General features: G+C 49.7%; 3 protein-coding genes across 3 annotated transcripts; all 3 read left to right on the top strand.

The window, feature by feature from the left end:
• Positions 1 to 1,390: 1,390 nt before the first annotated feature.
• On the top strand, positions 1,391 to 2,556 carry J4E78_002825 (uncharacterized protein; the record flags this gene model as incomplete). The annotated part of the gene is made up of 2 exons (XM_049363470.1): positions 1,391 to 1,394; positions 1,595 to 2,556. The coding sequence occupies 2 exons, from the start codon at positions 1,391 to 1,393 to the stop codon at positions 2,554 to 2,556; spliced, it is 966 nt and encodes a 321-aa protein (XP_049224135.1).
• Positions 2,557 to 9,872: 7,316 nt separating this feature from the next.
• Positions 9,873 to 11,369, top strand: J4E78_002824 (uncharacterized protein; the record flags this gene model as incomplete). The annotated part of the gene is made up of 1 exon (XM_049363469.1): positions 9,873 to 11,369. The coding sequence occupies one exon, from the start codon at positions 9,873 to 9,875 to the stop codon at positions 11,367 to 11,369; it is 1,497 nt and encodes a 498-aa protein (XP_049224134.1).
• Positions 11,370 to 12,490: 1,121 nt separating this feature from the next.
• J4E78_002823 (uncharacterized protein) lies at positions 12,491 to 14,014 on the top strand (the record flags this gene model as incomplete). Its single annotated transcript, XM_049363468.1, has 1 exon — positions 12,491 to 14,014. One exon carries the CDS (start codon positions 12,491 to 12,493, stop codon positions 14,012 to 14,014), a length of 1,524 nt encoding a protein of 507 aa, XP_049224133.1.
• Positions 14,015 to 15,806: the final 1,792 nt, after the last annotated feature.

Raw genomic sequence — 15,806 nt, 5'->3', positions numbered from 1 at the left:
TGAACTCTGACCTCACGATATTCTCAACGTTGCCGCTTGTATCATCTCGTAGCTCTCTGTGAGGTTCTTTCCAGACGAGATCGACGGTGGTAAACGAAAGGCAGCCTGGGAATCGATGGCGGCACGTCCAGCATCTATCACACGTTGATTTTTCCATCGTCAAAGAGGATGCGCTTTATCGGCTATTAATTTGAGCTTTCATGCGGGTGAAATCCACTGGTTGGCGATTGTGGTTCACGCCAAAGGACCTTGGGAGAGGAAAGTTGATAAGGGGCGACTGCGATCCGCATGGCCCGGATGGGTGGTGCGGTTGCGTGCGGGGCTAGGTATTAAGATGCCATCCTACCGTTAGCACTCAAAGTTGCGTGCGGTTGTCATAAGTCGAGAACGATGCCAGAATCACAGCGACGTATTTTACTAATAGTACTGTGAGCGCGAAGATGCCCACGTGAATCAAACTTCGTGTCAAGGGTTTACATCCAATCGCGAGCAGGCTGCGGGGGCCCTGCACCTCATACTTATCCCTATATATATATACCGTTGCTTGCAACACCCAACTCGATGGATGAATTCAAATACATGGCGGTGGTGATCCTCGCTCACCAAAACTTCGTTCCATGTGCTTTTCCATCGTGATGTGACGAGATGGCTTTGACATTACCGTAGCTGGTGCGGTTGGGCTGGCTGGCACGTTGAGCAGTTCGCAGCCAGGCGCGGACTGCGGCAGCCCCGCCGACCTCCGCACTCCGCAGCCTTGGCGAAGGCTAGAGCGCCTTGTACCGTGGACTGGTTTGCATGCTATCGTACCAAAGCGTCGCCCAATTTTTCTTCATTAACTGCGACTCCCCCACCGCCAGCCATCCACCTGACCGAATCTATCGCTTGAACTCCACAGAAGCCAAAGACCTCACTTAGCTTGGATCAACCTGCGCATACGACAACAAGCTTTCGACCAAGCTTCAGAGAGTCAGCTCACACAAGACTGTAAGTGAGCTCAAAGCCTCTGGCGGCGCCTGGCTGAGCATGCAGCTGACCTCTGATATAGCTGCCCACGCCGAGGACCTCTCAATACGCATCAAAACCTCGATCATGCCGACCCTTCTCGGATTGCCCCGCGAGTTACGCGATCTCGTCTACGATCACTACTTCAGCGTCAACAGCGGATACGTACACAATTTTGCATCGAATAAACTCAGGCAGGCGGATAGTCAAAACATTAAGCTTTCTTTAGTGCTTGTGTGCAGGCAGATCGCCGACGAAACACGCGCACTTAGGCTACGTATCAACACACTTCGCTTCTCGACATACCATTCAGATGCCACCCAGGTGCAGGCCGGTCTTCTCCACGCCACTCATAAAAGCATCAATAAACGCAAAGTGTCGCTACTAAATGCGTCGGCTCCAGACCTCCTCAATTCAGAGAATGCACGTACAATAAAGATCAAGTATCCGCAATTCGCCCCAATAGTTAACATCTGGCGCTCTCATAGTAGTCTTCGTATACTCGATAGGAGCGACGTAGATTGTGGCGAAGCGCTATCGATTTGGCGTGATTTCGTGGCGTTCAGCTTGAACCTGGTTTCCTAACATCTAGGCTTCGCTGCGAAAGCCAAAGCAGGGTCTCAATTTTGGAGACCGTACGATATCGATGATGCTATGGACCTGAACAACGCCTGCTTTGAGCCTTGGCGTATCGTGAACGCTACAGAAATCGAACGGCTGCGAAAGAAGGTTACGTATGTATGTAATAGCCTACCCTATACTTGGCCCAACGCAAGGTACAGCTACTCGGCAGCAACAGTCGGCCTTCGGTTCCTCGACTCACTTTACAAATCTGCTCGCGAAACTATCAGGAAAATCGTGCTGCTAGAAGACCATCAGTCCATAGCGGACCCTGCAAGTCACGGCAGAGGGTACATCACTCTCTGTCAATCGCATCCGCAAATGCGAGTCGAGCGCGTGGTCAATCTCTGGGAAACGGTGTTTCCTGTCGCAAGTTCCAGTATCCATGACTTCCTACACGGCAACCAGAACCTTGTCACGGAAGGACTGTTGGATGATGAACGATGCCCTGCTGGTGAAATAACCAAGGCAGTGGGTATGTGGATAAAAGAGGCCATGGTTCTATTTGCACTGGGTATGCCCAAAGATTCCTTCACGTTGGTACTCGATGGCAACCCTATCCCGGAACACACCTCCCACGTTTTTAGCACGCTTCAGCGCGATGCTGCCTGGCAAGACGCCTTCGACGCCTGCTACGTTCGTGGTATACTAGCAGAACCGTCCTGGTTTGATCGGCGAATCAACCAAGGGTACATGTATGAAGGACTGCCTGAAGTGGTTCGCACGCTGTCGCCCATCAGCTCGCCGATTCGTACGAACTTCCTCCTTGGTTCTGCGGAATCCTATGACGTCGAGCGGCTACTACAGGAGAATCAAGGATGGTCTCTCCAGGACTGGAAGGAAGGCTGGGCAAGACATGAGCCGGAAGAGTTCCAGACCGAGGCGCCGCTGCCCCCATGGCACCTTCTGCGGTGGGGTAACGTCATCTTGTAAGCCTGAGTAAGACTTAGTTCGTGGACCTCAAAACATTGCTTCTATGGGAGATTTTCGATAGATCTGTATGTAGAGTCAACTTCGATGAATCCATGCTCTTTCGATTATCTGTGCTCGTATAATGCTCTGCACTATGAAGGTGATCTGGCACTCCAACAGACTTGATATATCGTTATCACTATGGTGAAACCGACATCGTGAAACTGACGCAAGATCGCACATTATTGCTTTGGCCGCTCAGCGAATGGCGGTGGAGAAACATCAGAAGGCCGGGGCAAGCCAAAGCATTGCCTCCCGATGACAACGGGCGCAAGCTATGACTCGCCAACCTGGCCAGCACGTTCGGAATGAGTGGATGACCAGAGGACAAGGATTTCATCATCCAAACACTAGTCGTGTTCACCGGAGCTGCATGTAAGCGTTTGTCTACATAGCAGGAATTTGACGAAAGATAACCTTCTCTGAGTGTTAGGCGCAGTAGTACGCATTGGTTCAGATAAAATGCTTGTTACCGGAGGGCTCACTGACGGTTCCCATGTAATGCCTCATTCTTGGAGGTGTAAAACTCACGATAGCGCTGCTCTCGAAAGCCTACCTACCTAGGTAGGTACTGTTTCGGCTAGGAAGACATCTGCAGGCTGGAGGTATCCACGTACTATTCTACTACCTGAGTACCAGTAGTACACTGCAAATCCCTTATCACAAAACGTGAGCTTCAGCGTACGATGTGTTCGCACGTCTAGACCCATGCGGTGCTGGGTCCGAGAAGGTTGGGCAATCGGAAGGGCCGAGCGCTGCGTCGCGTCGCGTTGCCTCACGACGCGTCACAAGGAGCTTCTGCCTACCTCCAGCACGTATCCCACGAGAGGACCACGGCACCCTACAACAGTCATACCCCGGTCTCATCAGCTCTAATATTTGAAATATAAGTAACAACGTAATTCGGAACTCCAGAGTGTTTTACACTGATGGCAGCTCGCTTGGCAAACCGAAGAAAAACGGCAAACGGGCTGCAGGTTGTGGAGTCTTCTTCGCCCCAAACGACCCAAGGTAAGTGAAGAAGCGGATGCTGCACAAGCCTTTGCTCTGTGCTGCTTGTAACGCAAGCGCTCAACTGACATGCTCATAGAAACTACGGAGGTGCGCTAGGCCCCAACCCTCAGACGAATCAACGCGCAGAACTCGCAGCCATCTAGGAAGCCTCACGAGAATCAAGTTCACGGATCATGCCACTATTTACACCGATTCACAGTACGCTATGTTCGCATCAACATCGAGGTACTACACACAGAAGCGGAACAGCTGGAAAACACCCGACGGAAAAGCTGTTCCGAATATTGATCTTATCGAACCGATTTTCCAGCTTCTAGTACTGTGAAAGGCTGCCGGTGCAACGACGGACCTCCGCTGGCTCAAGGGTCACTCAGGCTATCCAGGAAACGAAGCAGCTGATAGACTAGCTGCACAGGGAGCAGAGTGCGTTGTAAAGTCTTGCATACAGGCACCAGACTACGGTCACTGATATGTACCAGGCGTGAATGGCTGCGGCGGTATGGCACACCATATTGCGAAGAACCAGCAAGCATGTCGAGCGCTTGGAACCCTCTTCCACGTGGGAAAAAGTTGATTAAGCTTCCAAATGGGGACGAGGCGCTCGTGCCTATCGACGATGTGGATTTGAAACGAAAAGAAGCCAAGGAGCAGAAGAACCTAAAGAATATTCAAACTGCCGAGCGCAACAGAAAGACTGCTCGACGAATTCGCCCAAAAAGCCAGCAAGATGACGACAGAGCTAGCTATGGCTGCCGACCTCGTGAAGAGCAGAACACACAAGCTACACTGAGCAATGTTGGAGTGGCTCTCAAACCCTGAGGCAGGGCTACACGATGTAGCCTCGTTCACTTGTAATACGACATTGACGTGGTCGATATAATATGCCCTTGCGGACCAGAGTTCTAGTCTTTGTAGTCGAATTGTGCGTATACATCCCCGTCCCAGCACGTTGATCCTGGGGCCCCCATGTCGCATGAGTAAGAACAGAATGGCGAAGTGGGCGAAAGAAAGTCAGACGGAAGTGTCATAATACCATTGCGCTGTGCTAGCTACATATTTTCCTCATGTATGAATAGTCCACTTGCCCCGCTTATCTATTGTAACTTCCCGAACCCGACAGATGTGTCTCCCCCTCCCCCTAGGTTGTGTCACGTTCGTATTAACGACTCCGTCTGTTGCAGAAAAGAAAAATCACTATCGACGATATACCATCAAGCTACAATAGCGGTTACGAAGTAATTGTACCGGGGGCTGAGTTGTTCTGGGTCGGTCTAGGCCTGGGCCTGAAAAGTACCCTGACCGTAGTTGGGGCGACCTCTCCCTCCTGAACGTATTCCGATAGCATCGCGTCCCATGTATACGGCAAAGGTGGAACTATATCGCGACCTCGCATCCGAGACCACTTGACATACCAGTCGGCCATTCCCAGACAGTCAGAGTTCGCTTGGATGAGCTCATTGATGTCCCAGTGCCGACCACTGCAATTGTTAAACCGTACCCCTCCAGTCCCAGCAAGGACATCTCGCATGAGATCGGGGAAACCTTCGAAAAAATAGCAAACATAGCGCTGGTATCCTATTCCAGAATAGTCCGGGAGCGAAGGAACGATAAGTCGGCCTAGCCAGTTTTGTAGCGCGTTTTGCCATGTCGCATCCTCGATAACTATGTCAAAAATTGGCTGCATCAGGTCTGCTTCACCTTCGAAGACAAGAGTAAACGATCCTGGAGGCATGCCTGCCGATTGCAAGGCCAAGGCTTCCCTCATCCAAAGAGCGAAGGTTTTGGTAACGTCTCTGTCATACAAGTTGTTCATCACCGCTAAGCCTCGACGCAGGTCAGAGCGGTACTCTTCATAGCGACTAGATTGCAACGAATTAAGGACTGCACCCCAAACATCTGCACGGTGAACAATCTTGAGCTTTGGATTTTCAATCGCAAAGGGTATCAAAGCTCGCGCGTGGCACTCTGGGTGCGAAACGCTCGCATGTGTATCATGAAGGTCGATCGATCGGACGCTGGCCCGAAGATGTTGGGGTAGCTGCGGTAGAAACATTGAAGCCTGTGAAGCGGCAGAGACGTAAAATTTGGTGCGATGACGGACATGCTCGCGGAAGGGGTCGTGTGGTCCGTATGGCAAAAGCTTCTCCATGGACTTGATCTCGTGCTCACTGGGAAACTTCCATGGCTTTGGGTGTAAAGAATGGAAGCTCAGCGCGTCCTGACCTGGCGAAAACTGGAAGCGATGCATTTCGAGCACTTTACGACTTATCTTGCCGAATCTGGGATCCCGGGCAACAAGTCGAAGCAGCTCAGCGATAGCGTCCCGATGGAAGGATGGAGCTTGTCCCCATACGCCTGGCTCGTTCAGCTTGTCATAACCTTGGTCATAACCTTGGTAAAGTCTTCTTTCGGTGTTCATGAGGTGTTTTACCAGGGCCTCGCTTCGTGGGAATTGCTCTGACATTGTGCGAGCTATGTTATCGTCGATGAACTCCCGGGCCCAAGGCAACACAAGTATTTTTGCCATATGGAGGTCATCAAATAAGTGACCATAATGCCTGGCTCTTGTGCTGCATCGCTTAGTGGTCAAGCTGGATGTTGTAAAGTGTATCGTGTTGTTCTGAAGGTGTAGACCTCGCATCTCGGAAGCGATGCTCTTGCATGAGTACATGAGAGACAGTTCGATCTTATCTCCGGACTCGGTGCATAGCTTTCCGGACTCAGAGTTGAAGTGATAACCACCATCTACAGTGGTATAGTAGTTGTATATCATGTCGCGCAGTTCGCGGGGAAGTCGATCGAGCAGCATTGTAGTGAGAGCTATGAGTGTTATATTGAGGAGGTCCGACGATTCGTAGCTTGAGTCTCAAGGTTCTAGGGGTTAAAGATGATTTCATAGTAAAGAAAGTGCGAACGATGGTTTTTATAACCCTCCCGTCAGGCTCCAGCTTCATGAAAAATCACGTGACACACTCGGGGCTATTCATGAACGCTAGAAAAGACCAGTGGGCGCAGTGTGGGTCACTCCCGAAAGAATACCAAATGCATCCAGGCAGATTCTGACGAAAGCAAAAGGCCAGGCGGCAGTTGCAGTTAGAAGTGCTGATACTGGTTCGTTACGTGGTAAAGGTACCATAGTACTATGCGATAACTGTGGATGCCTAGGTGCGTAGCTGGCGCATGTTCTCCGTACCCAATCACGATCTTAAGCAAGATCTCCGTCTAGCGTCCACGGGTGTTACTTGGTTGCGGAGCACGAAGGCTTCCAGCATTCGCACTACCTAGGTATGTAATCACGTGTTTTCTCCATCTACTTGCAAAAGCCTTATCGTGGACATTCAGATCGCCTTCTTGAACCGTGCGGCTACCTGAGTGCGTTATTCATCAAGTCCGCTACATCGAGATAGCTCTACAAGTTGATTTACACCCGTGGACGTATCCCATTGCGACAGTAGACACCCTGCAGTGATGTGTGCATATTCATGATAACAATCTCGATTGATAACACGCTGAGTCTACCTACGTAATGAGCCTGGAGTGGCAGCCCGCTCCAAGCCACCCAGACAGGGCGGCCAAAGACATGAACAACAACGAAACTATCAGCAAGCCGTTCCGCGATCTTGCAGCACTCATTCACCTTTGTGGTCCTAGGTCCGTGGGATAATCAGCCTATAAACGATGACTACCACGACCATCCACCCGGTATACTACAGCCATGCCCGAAGCGCCCTGAACTACGCTTTTGCCTCTACGTATCCCTTGTGCGTCCGCAAGATCTTGACGCAGGATGTGAATCCAACTGAGACACACTCACCTAGTCACTCTTTACCACCTACTAAGTCCTGTCGTCTGGACGACGAATTTCGTACGATGGTACTGCAAAAGAATCGCACATCTCAAGAACTCGAGAGACCAAGCCTGACCCTAAGCTCACACTAATCATAATTTAGACCAGTGGAGGCATCGTGTACTGACGCTGAATATGCTTCCAGCTAGGCCAAGGTTCCACCGGGTCCAAAGAAGTCAGGCTCAGCGCTTTCCATTTTTGTATCCAGGCATCATGAGTGGTGCATGCACGGTTCTCATCGACAAGCCTGCTTCTGCTCACAGGTTCCGATGAGGCCACTCCCGAAAAGCTGATGAATGAATCGCCAGCTAATATGGTCGCCAGCTTTCGGGGAAAATCTTCAGAGAAGTGAAGCGGAGAGCCCCTATGGCCAGCAGCACAGTTGTCGGGCCCAAGCATGGGCGGCGCAATGGATTGGCGTTGAAGGCAGCTCTCCAATGCTTCCTGCCAGACAGTATCATGTTTCATGACATTGACGACGTATTGCACGTAGTCGAGAGTGCCATCGAATATGAGCGAGAATGCGCCTGGGGGCATGCCGGCTGCAGGTAGTGCTAGAGCTTCGTCGATCCATATTGCCACGGTTTCGGTAATTAACGGTCGCGGCATACGTGGACCGCGCACGCTATAGAGGCTCAACTCTCGGGCTATGTCTCGACCATTTGAATAAAACCCTGGTAGCACGTTTTGCCATAGGTCTACATGCCGCTTAACACGCATATTCGGATTTTCGATGCAGAATGGTATTAATGCTTTTGCATGACATTCGGTATAACCGGCGCCTATGTGGTTTTCGTGTAGGCTGATCTTCGTCACTGCGATCCGCAGACCGCGGGGAAGGCTGGCCAGGAAATGTGCAGCCAACGCCGCGGCGGAAAAGCACCGTTTGTAACGCGTGCTACCGTCAGAATCAATGCCACGGAGCCCTGGAATCATCTCTTTGATCCGGTGCAATTCGAAAACGGACGGTATCTTCCACGGCTCACATATTGGAAGTGCTAATGTGTTCATGTGCTTCGCGTGTTTAAGGAAACGCGGGCCCTTAATGAAATCTCCAAGTGCGCGTCGGAAACCCATAAAACCAGGCTGATTCTGGATCTGTTGAATGAGGTATGTGATCAGATCCCGATGCTCGGATGGTATCGTTCCCCAATCTTTTGCTTTGCTTGGTCCTTCCGTGTAACTGCGCCTTCGGCTCGTCAAGACCTGTAAGAGCGAAGTGCAGTAAGGAAACGCTTTCTTCGCGTCTTCAATGATCTCTGCCGTGATGAAAGAACGACAGTGATTCAACAGCTCTAGTCTTCTTTGATGCACATCATGTATCATCGCATGGAAACGAGAGGCTCGAGAGACTGTGGCGGGGTTGTCGTTTAAGGACGCTACGAACTCGATAGTGTTATGGCGGAACATCATACCACTCAATTCTACAGAAGCTTGCTTACACACGTAAGTAAGATTTAGATCGATTGAATCTCCGTTCTGTGTCCGTAACTTGGCGTCATCGGGAAAGTATCGTAGAGGATCGCGTTGCGTGACGTAAAATTCGTATATCAGATCGCGCAGTTCGCGAGGTAGATTGAACAGCCCCATGATGTTCGGGAAGCGTGAATCGGCAGTAGAGGGGTTTTGATGCGGGAGACCTTGGAAGTTTTAAATGTATGTGTTGCACCCAAGCAAATACTTTTGTTTGGGCAGCAAGACTGGTAGGACGGTAGCACGATCAAGGCGCCGAGAATGTGAAAAAGAATATGCAGGCTACCAGGCGGCCGGCGGAAGACAAAGCGTACCCGCTGAGATGAAGGCTGGATTGGATGTGAGTACCGTGGTACAAAGTAGGCTGATAGGTACCTATTCTCACTCTGTGCAAGGAAAGCACCTGCTAGAACTCAGCAATCTAAGAGTCTACGTTGCCTTTGGATTGAAATAAGCCTTTGTCCTTGCTGGTGTAGACTACAGGCATTCGACAAGTTTTGGTCTTGTATGAGATACCCGCAAAGAGGAAGGTTTGATGATCAAGAGGACACTAAAGATCGCTTGGGCCGAGCTAACCTTGGAAGGTTTCCAAAGGTTCCAAGGTTATCATCAGTGTAAATACCAGCATCAACGAATGTTCATCGAGCAATGTAACGTCACCGTGGTAGTGGAGCGTATCTGGCCTCCTTCCACTGGGGAGTTTTAAATTGCAAGGGTTGCAAATATGGGCCGCTACAGTAGATCATATGGAGGCTGCCATAATAGGTACGCAACGAGTCACATGATCGGGCTGTTGCCTAGGTGTGCGCACATCACAAAAGTATGTTCGCCCAGTTCCACTTCAGCGACAAAACGTTACATGGTACTTCTTTCAATCTCTCGGCAATCTACAAGCGGAAGCCTTATCCTTTCATCAACACTCATTACTACAAACCCACCAAACATGAATACACTTGCACACGTCCCGAGTGGCCCCAAAGACATCCTTTTACAGCCTCAATCCAGGTTATTCGCGCTTCCGCGGGAGTTGCGTGATCTGGTCTATGAGTACTATCTTATGGCTGCGGATGGGTATCATTATAATCATGAGACAGGGAAGCTGACACAGATTGGGGGCCAGCCCATAGATATCGCTCTTACCTACACTTGCAAACTGGCAACTGTTGAGATAAATGGTCGCGCGCTTACTCTAAACGCCATCACGTTCACCACAGCTCATGACGAAGGAATCCGCGACCGGGCAGGACAGTACGCACTGATCGTACAAAGACTTGAGGCTTTGAAGTCAGGCATACTTTGCGCTGTCTATGAATGCATCGAATCATCGACCAGCAGCGAGTTTGAGCCCGAATTCTCGTATCTTCTACCCGTCATCAGCCAACTTCGGACGTTGGGAGCGGACCACGAACTCGTTCATAAGAGTTGGGGCGAAACCCCCTCGCTTCATCGCCGATTTGTCGTACGAGCTCTGGAAATACTCTCCGAACACACGAATTTCAGCGAAAGAATCACTAGCGACGTCAACATAGGGCGGTTTGGCGATCGCGTCCATGAGATTCTCTCGCTAGATGACTCGCCCTGGAACACACCAGATAGCAACGAGATAGCCAACATGTGGCGCGTTCTGGACGATGAACCAATGTTCCTTGAGATATGGGAAAGAACTAAACACAGATTCTCCGCGGCAGCGACAGCGATACGGTTCCTTTCGTCACTGCCCAAATCTACGCGATGTCGCATTCGTCGTGTGCTCTTGGACGAGGACCGCGTGTCAGTTGCTTGGCCTGAGTGCCACGCCCAAGGGTTGATTCCCTTCTGTCAGGAAAATGGCGCGCTTCGAGTGGAGCGACGAGTTGATTTGTGGAGAAACGCACTTCCTGGTGGTGCCGAGCCGATAAATTGCGTCGCCAGTGCAGCAAGAAGTCATCATCCTCAAGATCGTATGGATCGTCTGCGCGCCGGATACATCACAAACCCATGCTTAGCACCCTGGATCATGGAAGCACTCGCCCTTGACGGTCTGGGCATGCCACCTCAATGCTTCAAGCTGAAACTCGATGGACAGCCAACACCAGAAAGGAGCTCCGAAGTTTTCAAGGTCGTGCAGCGGGACGCCGCATGGCAGACTGCCTTCGAGAGACATTTTGCAGAGCAACACGATACCCCCAGCTGGTTCGAAATGAGGGATAATGGAAGCTACCAAATGAGAGGATTTCCGGAGGCCATCACAGCCATCGTCCGAGGAACATCGATTGTTAGCTGCAACTTCGATACTGATACTCCAGAAGACCCGGATACTATAGCGCAGGATGGACGTCACTGGACGATGGGTGAATGGGAGCAGCAATGGCGTATGCACGAACCTCGCGCGTTCAATACCGCAGTGCCATTGCCTGGCTGGGAAAGCCTTCGTCTCTCAGAGGAGGCATTGCCGGAATGACTGTGTCGCGATGTAGGATGGATCAGAGCCGTCAGCAGATGCTCAGGTAAGATATCGACAGTTTAGGTCCAAAGGTAGGATCGAAAAGACCCCAGGGCGTTCTGTTCAGCCCAAGCATGGCGCGTATAGCTTCAGTCCGCTTACTTACAACGCCCTCAATACTTATACACATGCCCCAATCAGTTATCAGTTGAATCATCTTCCGTCTATGTTCCTGGTGACTCTTATCAGACCGTTGGGAGCCGACCATCGATTGTTGCGAATTCTATTTCCCAGCGACCATCCCTCAAAGAGATGTAGGGCTTGAGTCAACAGCGTCAAACGAGCGTAGATTCTGATGCGCGTTCAGAGTGCATAGTTTCATCTGCGATCCGTTGGGTGTTAGAGGCTTCAATGTAGTGTGTTGGACATGGGACGGTACCTAGGTAAATTGGCCCTCTCGCTAGCTAGCCTGGCACGTGCCTGGGCGCCTGCCGCGCGATCTCCGCCCGAGCGTCGGTGTGCTGCGACGCTGCCACACTGCCCATACGGCCACTCAACAACTCACCATCACCACAATTTGACGACCTCGTCACACCTTGATGGACCCAGTCAATGCTATCGAACGCGCGCGAAACGCACTGCCCATCGACGTCTTCTAAAGCTGCGCGATTGGATGCCTGACCCTCCCACCTGTTGAATGGGGAGGTCACATTCACAAGGATATTATCGCAACCACTCAACAAGCATGGTGCGCCCAAGCTACATAACCCGAATAGGCCTATAAGAACCAGCATGATACACATCATGAACAGCAGGATTACGTACATCGTGATGCTGACTCTGGCTGAGCTGCAGGGCTCACTTCCTGAATAGTGGACAAGTTCCGCGGTACTACCAAGGCAACCCCATAACTAGGCATCTTCGTGCGCACGAGTGCATTGTTTCCGGATGACTCTGCAACTACCGTTCCAGTACTATAAAGAGCTTGACCACCCGGCTTACAAGACAGTCTCATTTCCCACATCGTTACGCCTTCCACGGTACCTCCCAGACTCGGCAGACCACGTCCACCGCATCCCGATCGATTTACCCCCCGCATTATACAATACTGCCTGGTTCGAAAGCGATTTCCACGAACTATGACGCTTCTGAAGGGCTTCCACAAGCTTCCGCACGAGCTTCGAGACCAGATCTACGAAGAATACTTCACCCTTGAAGGTGGGTACAGATACAACCATAAGACAAACAAGCTACTTACAGCGAAGGGCGAGGCAATTCATCTCAGCATTAGGTTGGCCAGCCGCCAAATAGCTGTTGAGACTCGTGGGCTGGCGCTCAAGCTAAACACAATTAGCTTCTCAACAGTGTTCGATGAGGATCTCCGCGAACGAGCCGGGCACTTCAACAGTCTCCTCACGATGATTAGCGACCTGAAATCCAAGTACCTCGTATGGCGGTCATCACGCTCTGGCTTGATCGATGATGGAGTACGCGACTACGTAGAAGACCACTTCCCCGAGTTCCTGCCAGTCATTCGAACAATGCAACTATCAGACATCAACAATAGTGATAGCAACTCCTGGAAAGAGTCACCATCTCAAAGTCGACGATTCATTGCCTCCACACTGAAGACTATCGCGAAACAACCTTGTTTTGGAGAAGTCATAGAGCGACATTCGTACTGGACTGCGCCAGGTTCTGAGCCAGGTCCTGATCCAATGGCAGTAATATCATGCGAGCATTCGCCATGGATACTTCCGAGCAGCGAGACGATTTCTGCCATGCGCGAAATCATGTTGCCCTACCCAGTCGAGCTCAGTCGTCGTAGACAAGGAAGCTACTGGACCAGGGAGAAGTACCGGTTCTCAGCCGCGACTATAGCTATTGCGTTCTTAGGCTCTATCTCTACGGAAACGCGACTTAGTATACGTAAGATACTACTACTTGAAGACCACACTAGTGTCGCATGGCCCGAATGCCATGGCCAAGGCTTGGTCACATACTGTCAAGAGAATCTCAAATTACGCATAGAACGTAGGGTTGGCCTGTGGAGAGCCTGCCTACCCGCCGCATCCACCCCCCTTCATGCCATCACCGGTAGGGCGCTTGCATACTTACGAGAATACAAGTATGATCGGATCACTGCGAGCATCGTCAGCCGAGGGGAGATGCGCCACGGCGGTATGGCTGATTGGATCATGGAAGTCATGGCATTAGAGAGCTTGGGCATGCCCCAGAACTCCTTCACCCTGATCATAGACGGTGCGGCAGTGCCGGATGGATCGACACAGGTCTTCGATGTTCTACAGCGCGACGCTGCATGGCAGTCGGCTTTTCAGCGGTGCGTAATCGATGCAATCGATTGGCCAAATCCGCACATGTGGCTGAGGTGCCGGGAGAATCTCGCGTACGTCATGAGAGGTTTTCCTGAAGCCCTGCAGGCGATAAGCGATCACAAGTCATCAGTCAAGTGCAACTTCGATACTGGCCTTGTACGCGATGTCGACCAAGTCGTGGCTCTGGGGCGTTCTTGGACTACTGACGAGTGGCTTGTTAATTGGCGGGAGATTGGCGATCAGGCCGACATCCACACCAGTGCGCCATTGCCGAGCTGGCTTGATCTTCGCTGGGAAGATCTACTGGAAGGTGAAAGTATGGACTAATCGCAAGACCCATCGTTTGCCAGAAGGCCATTTACACAGGTGTAGCCGGTCATCACTCTCATGATGGGCTGGAAGTGCGAAGGTCATCGTAGAAAGACTTCACGTCGACCTGGGTGTCATGATAGCGTTTCACTAGTCTAAAACTATGCATGAATCTATATGTTATTGTGCGTTTGAAGTTATACAGTCTGTGGTACTGTAAGCACCGACAATCTGCTTGCGTTGATCTCCTCTGTTTCTTGCACACCTGGGCAGGGTGACACCCGAATAGCGCTCTCCAATGTTACAAATAGGGTCCGAGAACTAGGATCAAAGACGAGGACGATACATGGTAGACAACAAGATGAATGCTCAGACATCAGATATGATTCATTCGTTCGCCGTCTCTAATCCATCATCTTTTCCCACCACTCTCTTGTCTACCCCCCTTCTCCCATCTCGCAAATCCACGTGGTTTTATCCTGGGTTGGACTACCCAGTCTCTTGCACATCTTCATCGTACTCAACATCGCCATGCTCCGGGTAAGCCAGCGGAATTTCTATCGGTGTATGGTCGTTTGGATAGCCCGGCACGTCGATGACAATGGGATCGTTCGTTGCTTGCGATGCCTCCGCGTTTGGTACGAATGTCAGATCAATGACCGCCTGATATGACGGCCACTGATCGGAGGTGTTGATCTCGGTACGACTAGCGTTCCATTTACTCTCCCAATCATCTAGTGCCCAATATAAATGCTCTTCTGGCACTTCGTTCTCGTCAGGCAGACTTCCGATAGGAAAATTGCACCTGACCATCGAGGTTCCATTGGCTACATCCTGTATGGCCCGAGGGAATCCAGCCATGATGAACGTCGGACTTGTTCGGATGATAGCTGGGTGGAGTAGACCACCAGGATTGGTCGATGTGCGTCTCTCAAGCGCAGCTTGCCAAGCTGCGTCTTTCAGGGCAACATTGAGGACTTGGGTAGCGCGCGCTGGGTTCGTGCCGCCGATGAACGTCAATTTGAATGCACGTAAGGGCATACCAAACTTCGCCAACGCGATTGCTTCCATAAGCCAACGAGCAATGTACTGACTACTTGTGGTCGCTATTACATTCCACGACGTCTTAGACATAATCTTCTAAGGTATAGTCTTAAATAGTAAATAACTAGAATTTTAGACTAATAGCAATAAGCAGACCTAATTATATTAGCGTTTAACTTAATACGTAAACTACCTTCTAATAAAGAGGCTTATAAATACTAATATATTAAACTTTTATACTTATAATTCTTTTAACTTTTACGTCTAGAATATTTCTAGACTTTTCTACTATTATTATAGTAGATATTTCTAATTATAATTACGTTCTAGTTATTACTAATACTATACTCTATTTATATAAACTTCTCTCTCTTATTTAAAACATTACTAACGTATTCTACTTTCTACTTTTAGCTCTTAGTAGTATTTAGGTTAGATATATATTAAATATTAAAAGTATTATATACTATTACCTTAATTATATTATTCTTATAAATATACTAAAGTTTCTTATAGCTAATAGACTATATAAATTTCTCTCTATATAGATATAATTACTATACCTAAACACTTATAGATATATAACTATTAAACTATATTAAAAGTATATAGATAAATACTAGTAAGATATTACTATCTACTATAAAGTAGCGCTAAATACGCTAGAGCTAACTCTAAAGTTTATAAATAGTATTAATTCTAAAAAAATAGACTATAACTAAGTAGATACTATAAGTCTTTATAATTATCTAAAGTAAGTTTATAA

This window comes from Alternaria triticimaculans, assembly GCF_023758025.1.
Source record: "Alternaria triticimaculans strain BMP 0046 chromosome Unknown scaffold_3, whole genome shotgun sequence".
NCBI classification, from domain to species: Eukaryota; Fungi; Ascomycota; class Dothideomycetes; order Pleosporales; family Pleosporaceae; genus Alternaria; species Alternaria triticimaculans.
The sequence above is the reverse complement of the archived record's forward strand: the minus strand, read 5'-3'. Positions and strand labels throughout refer to the sequence as shown.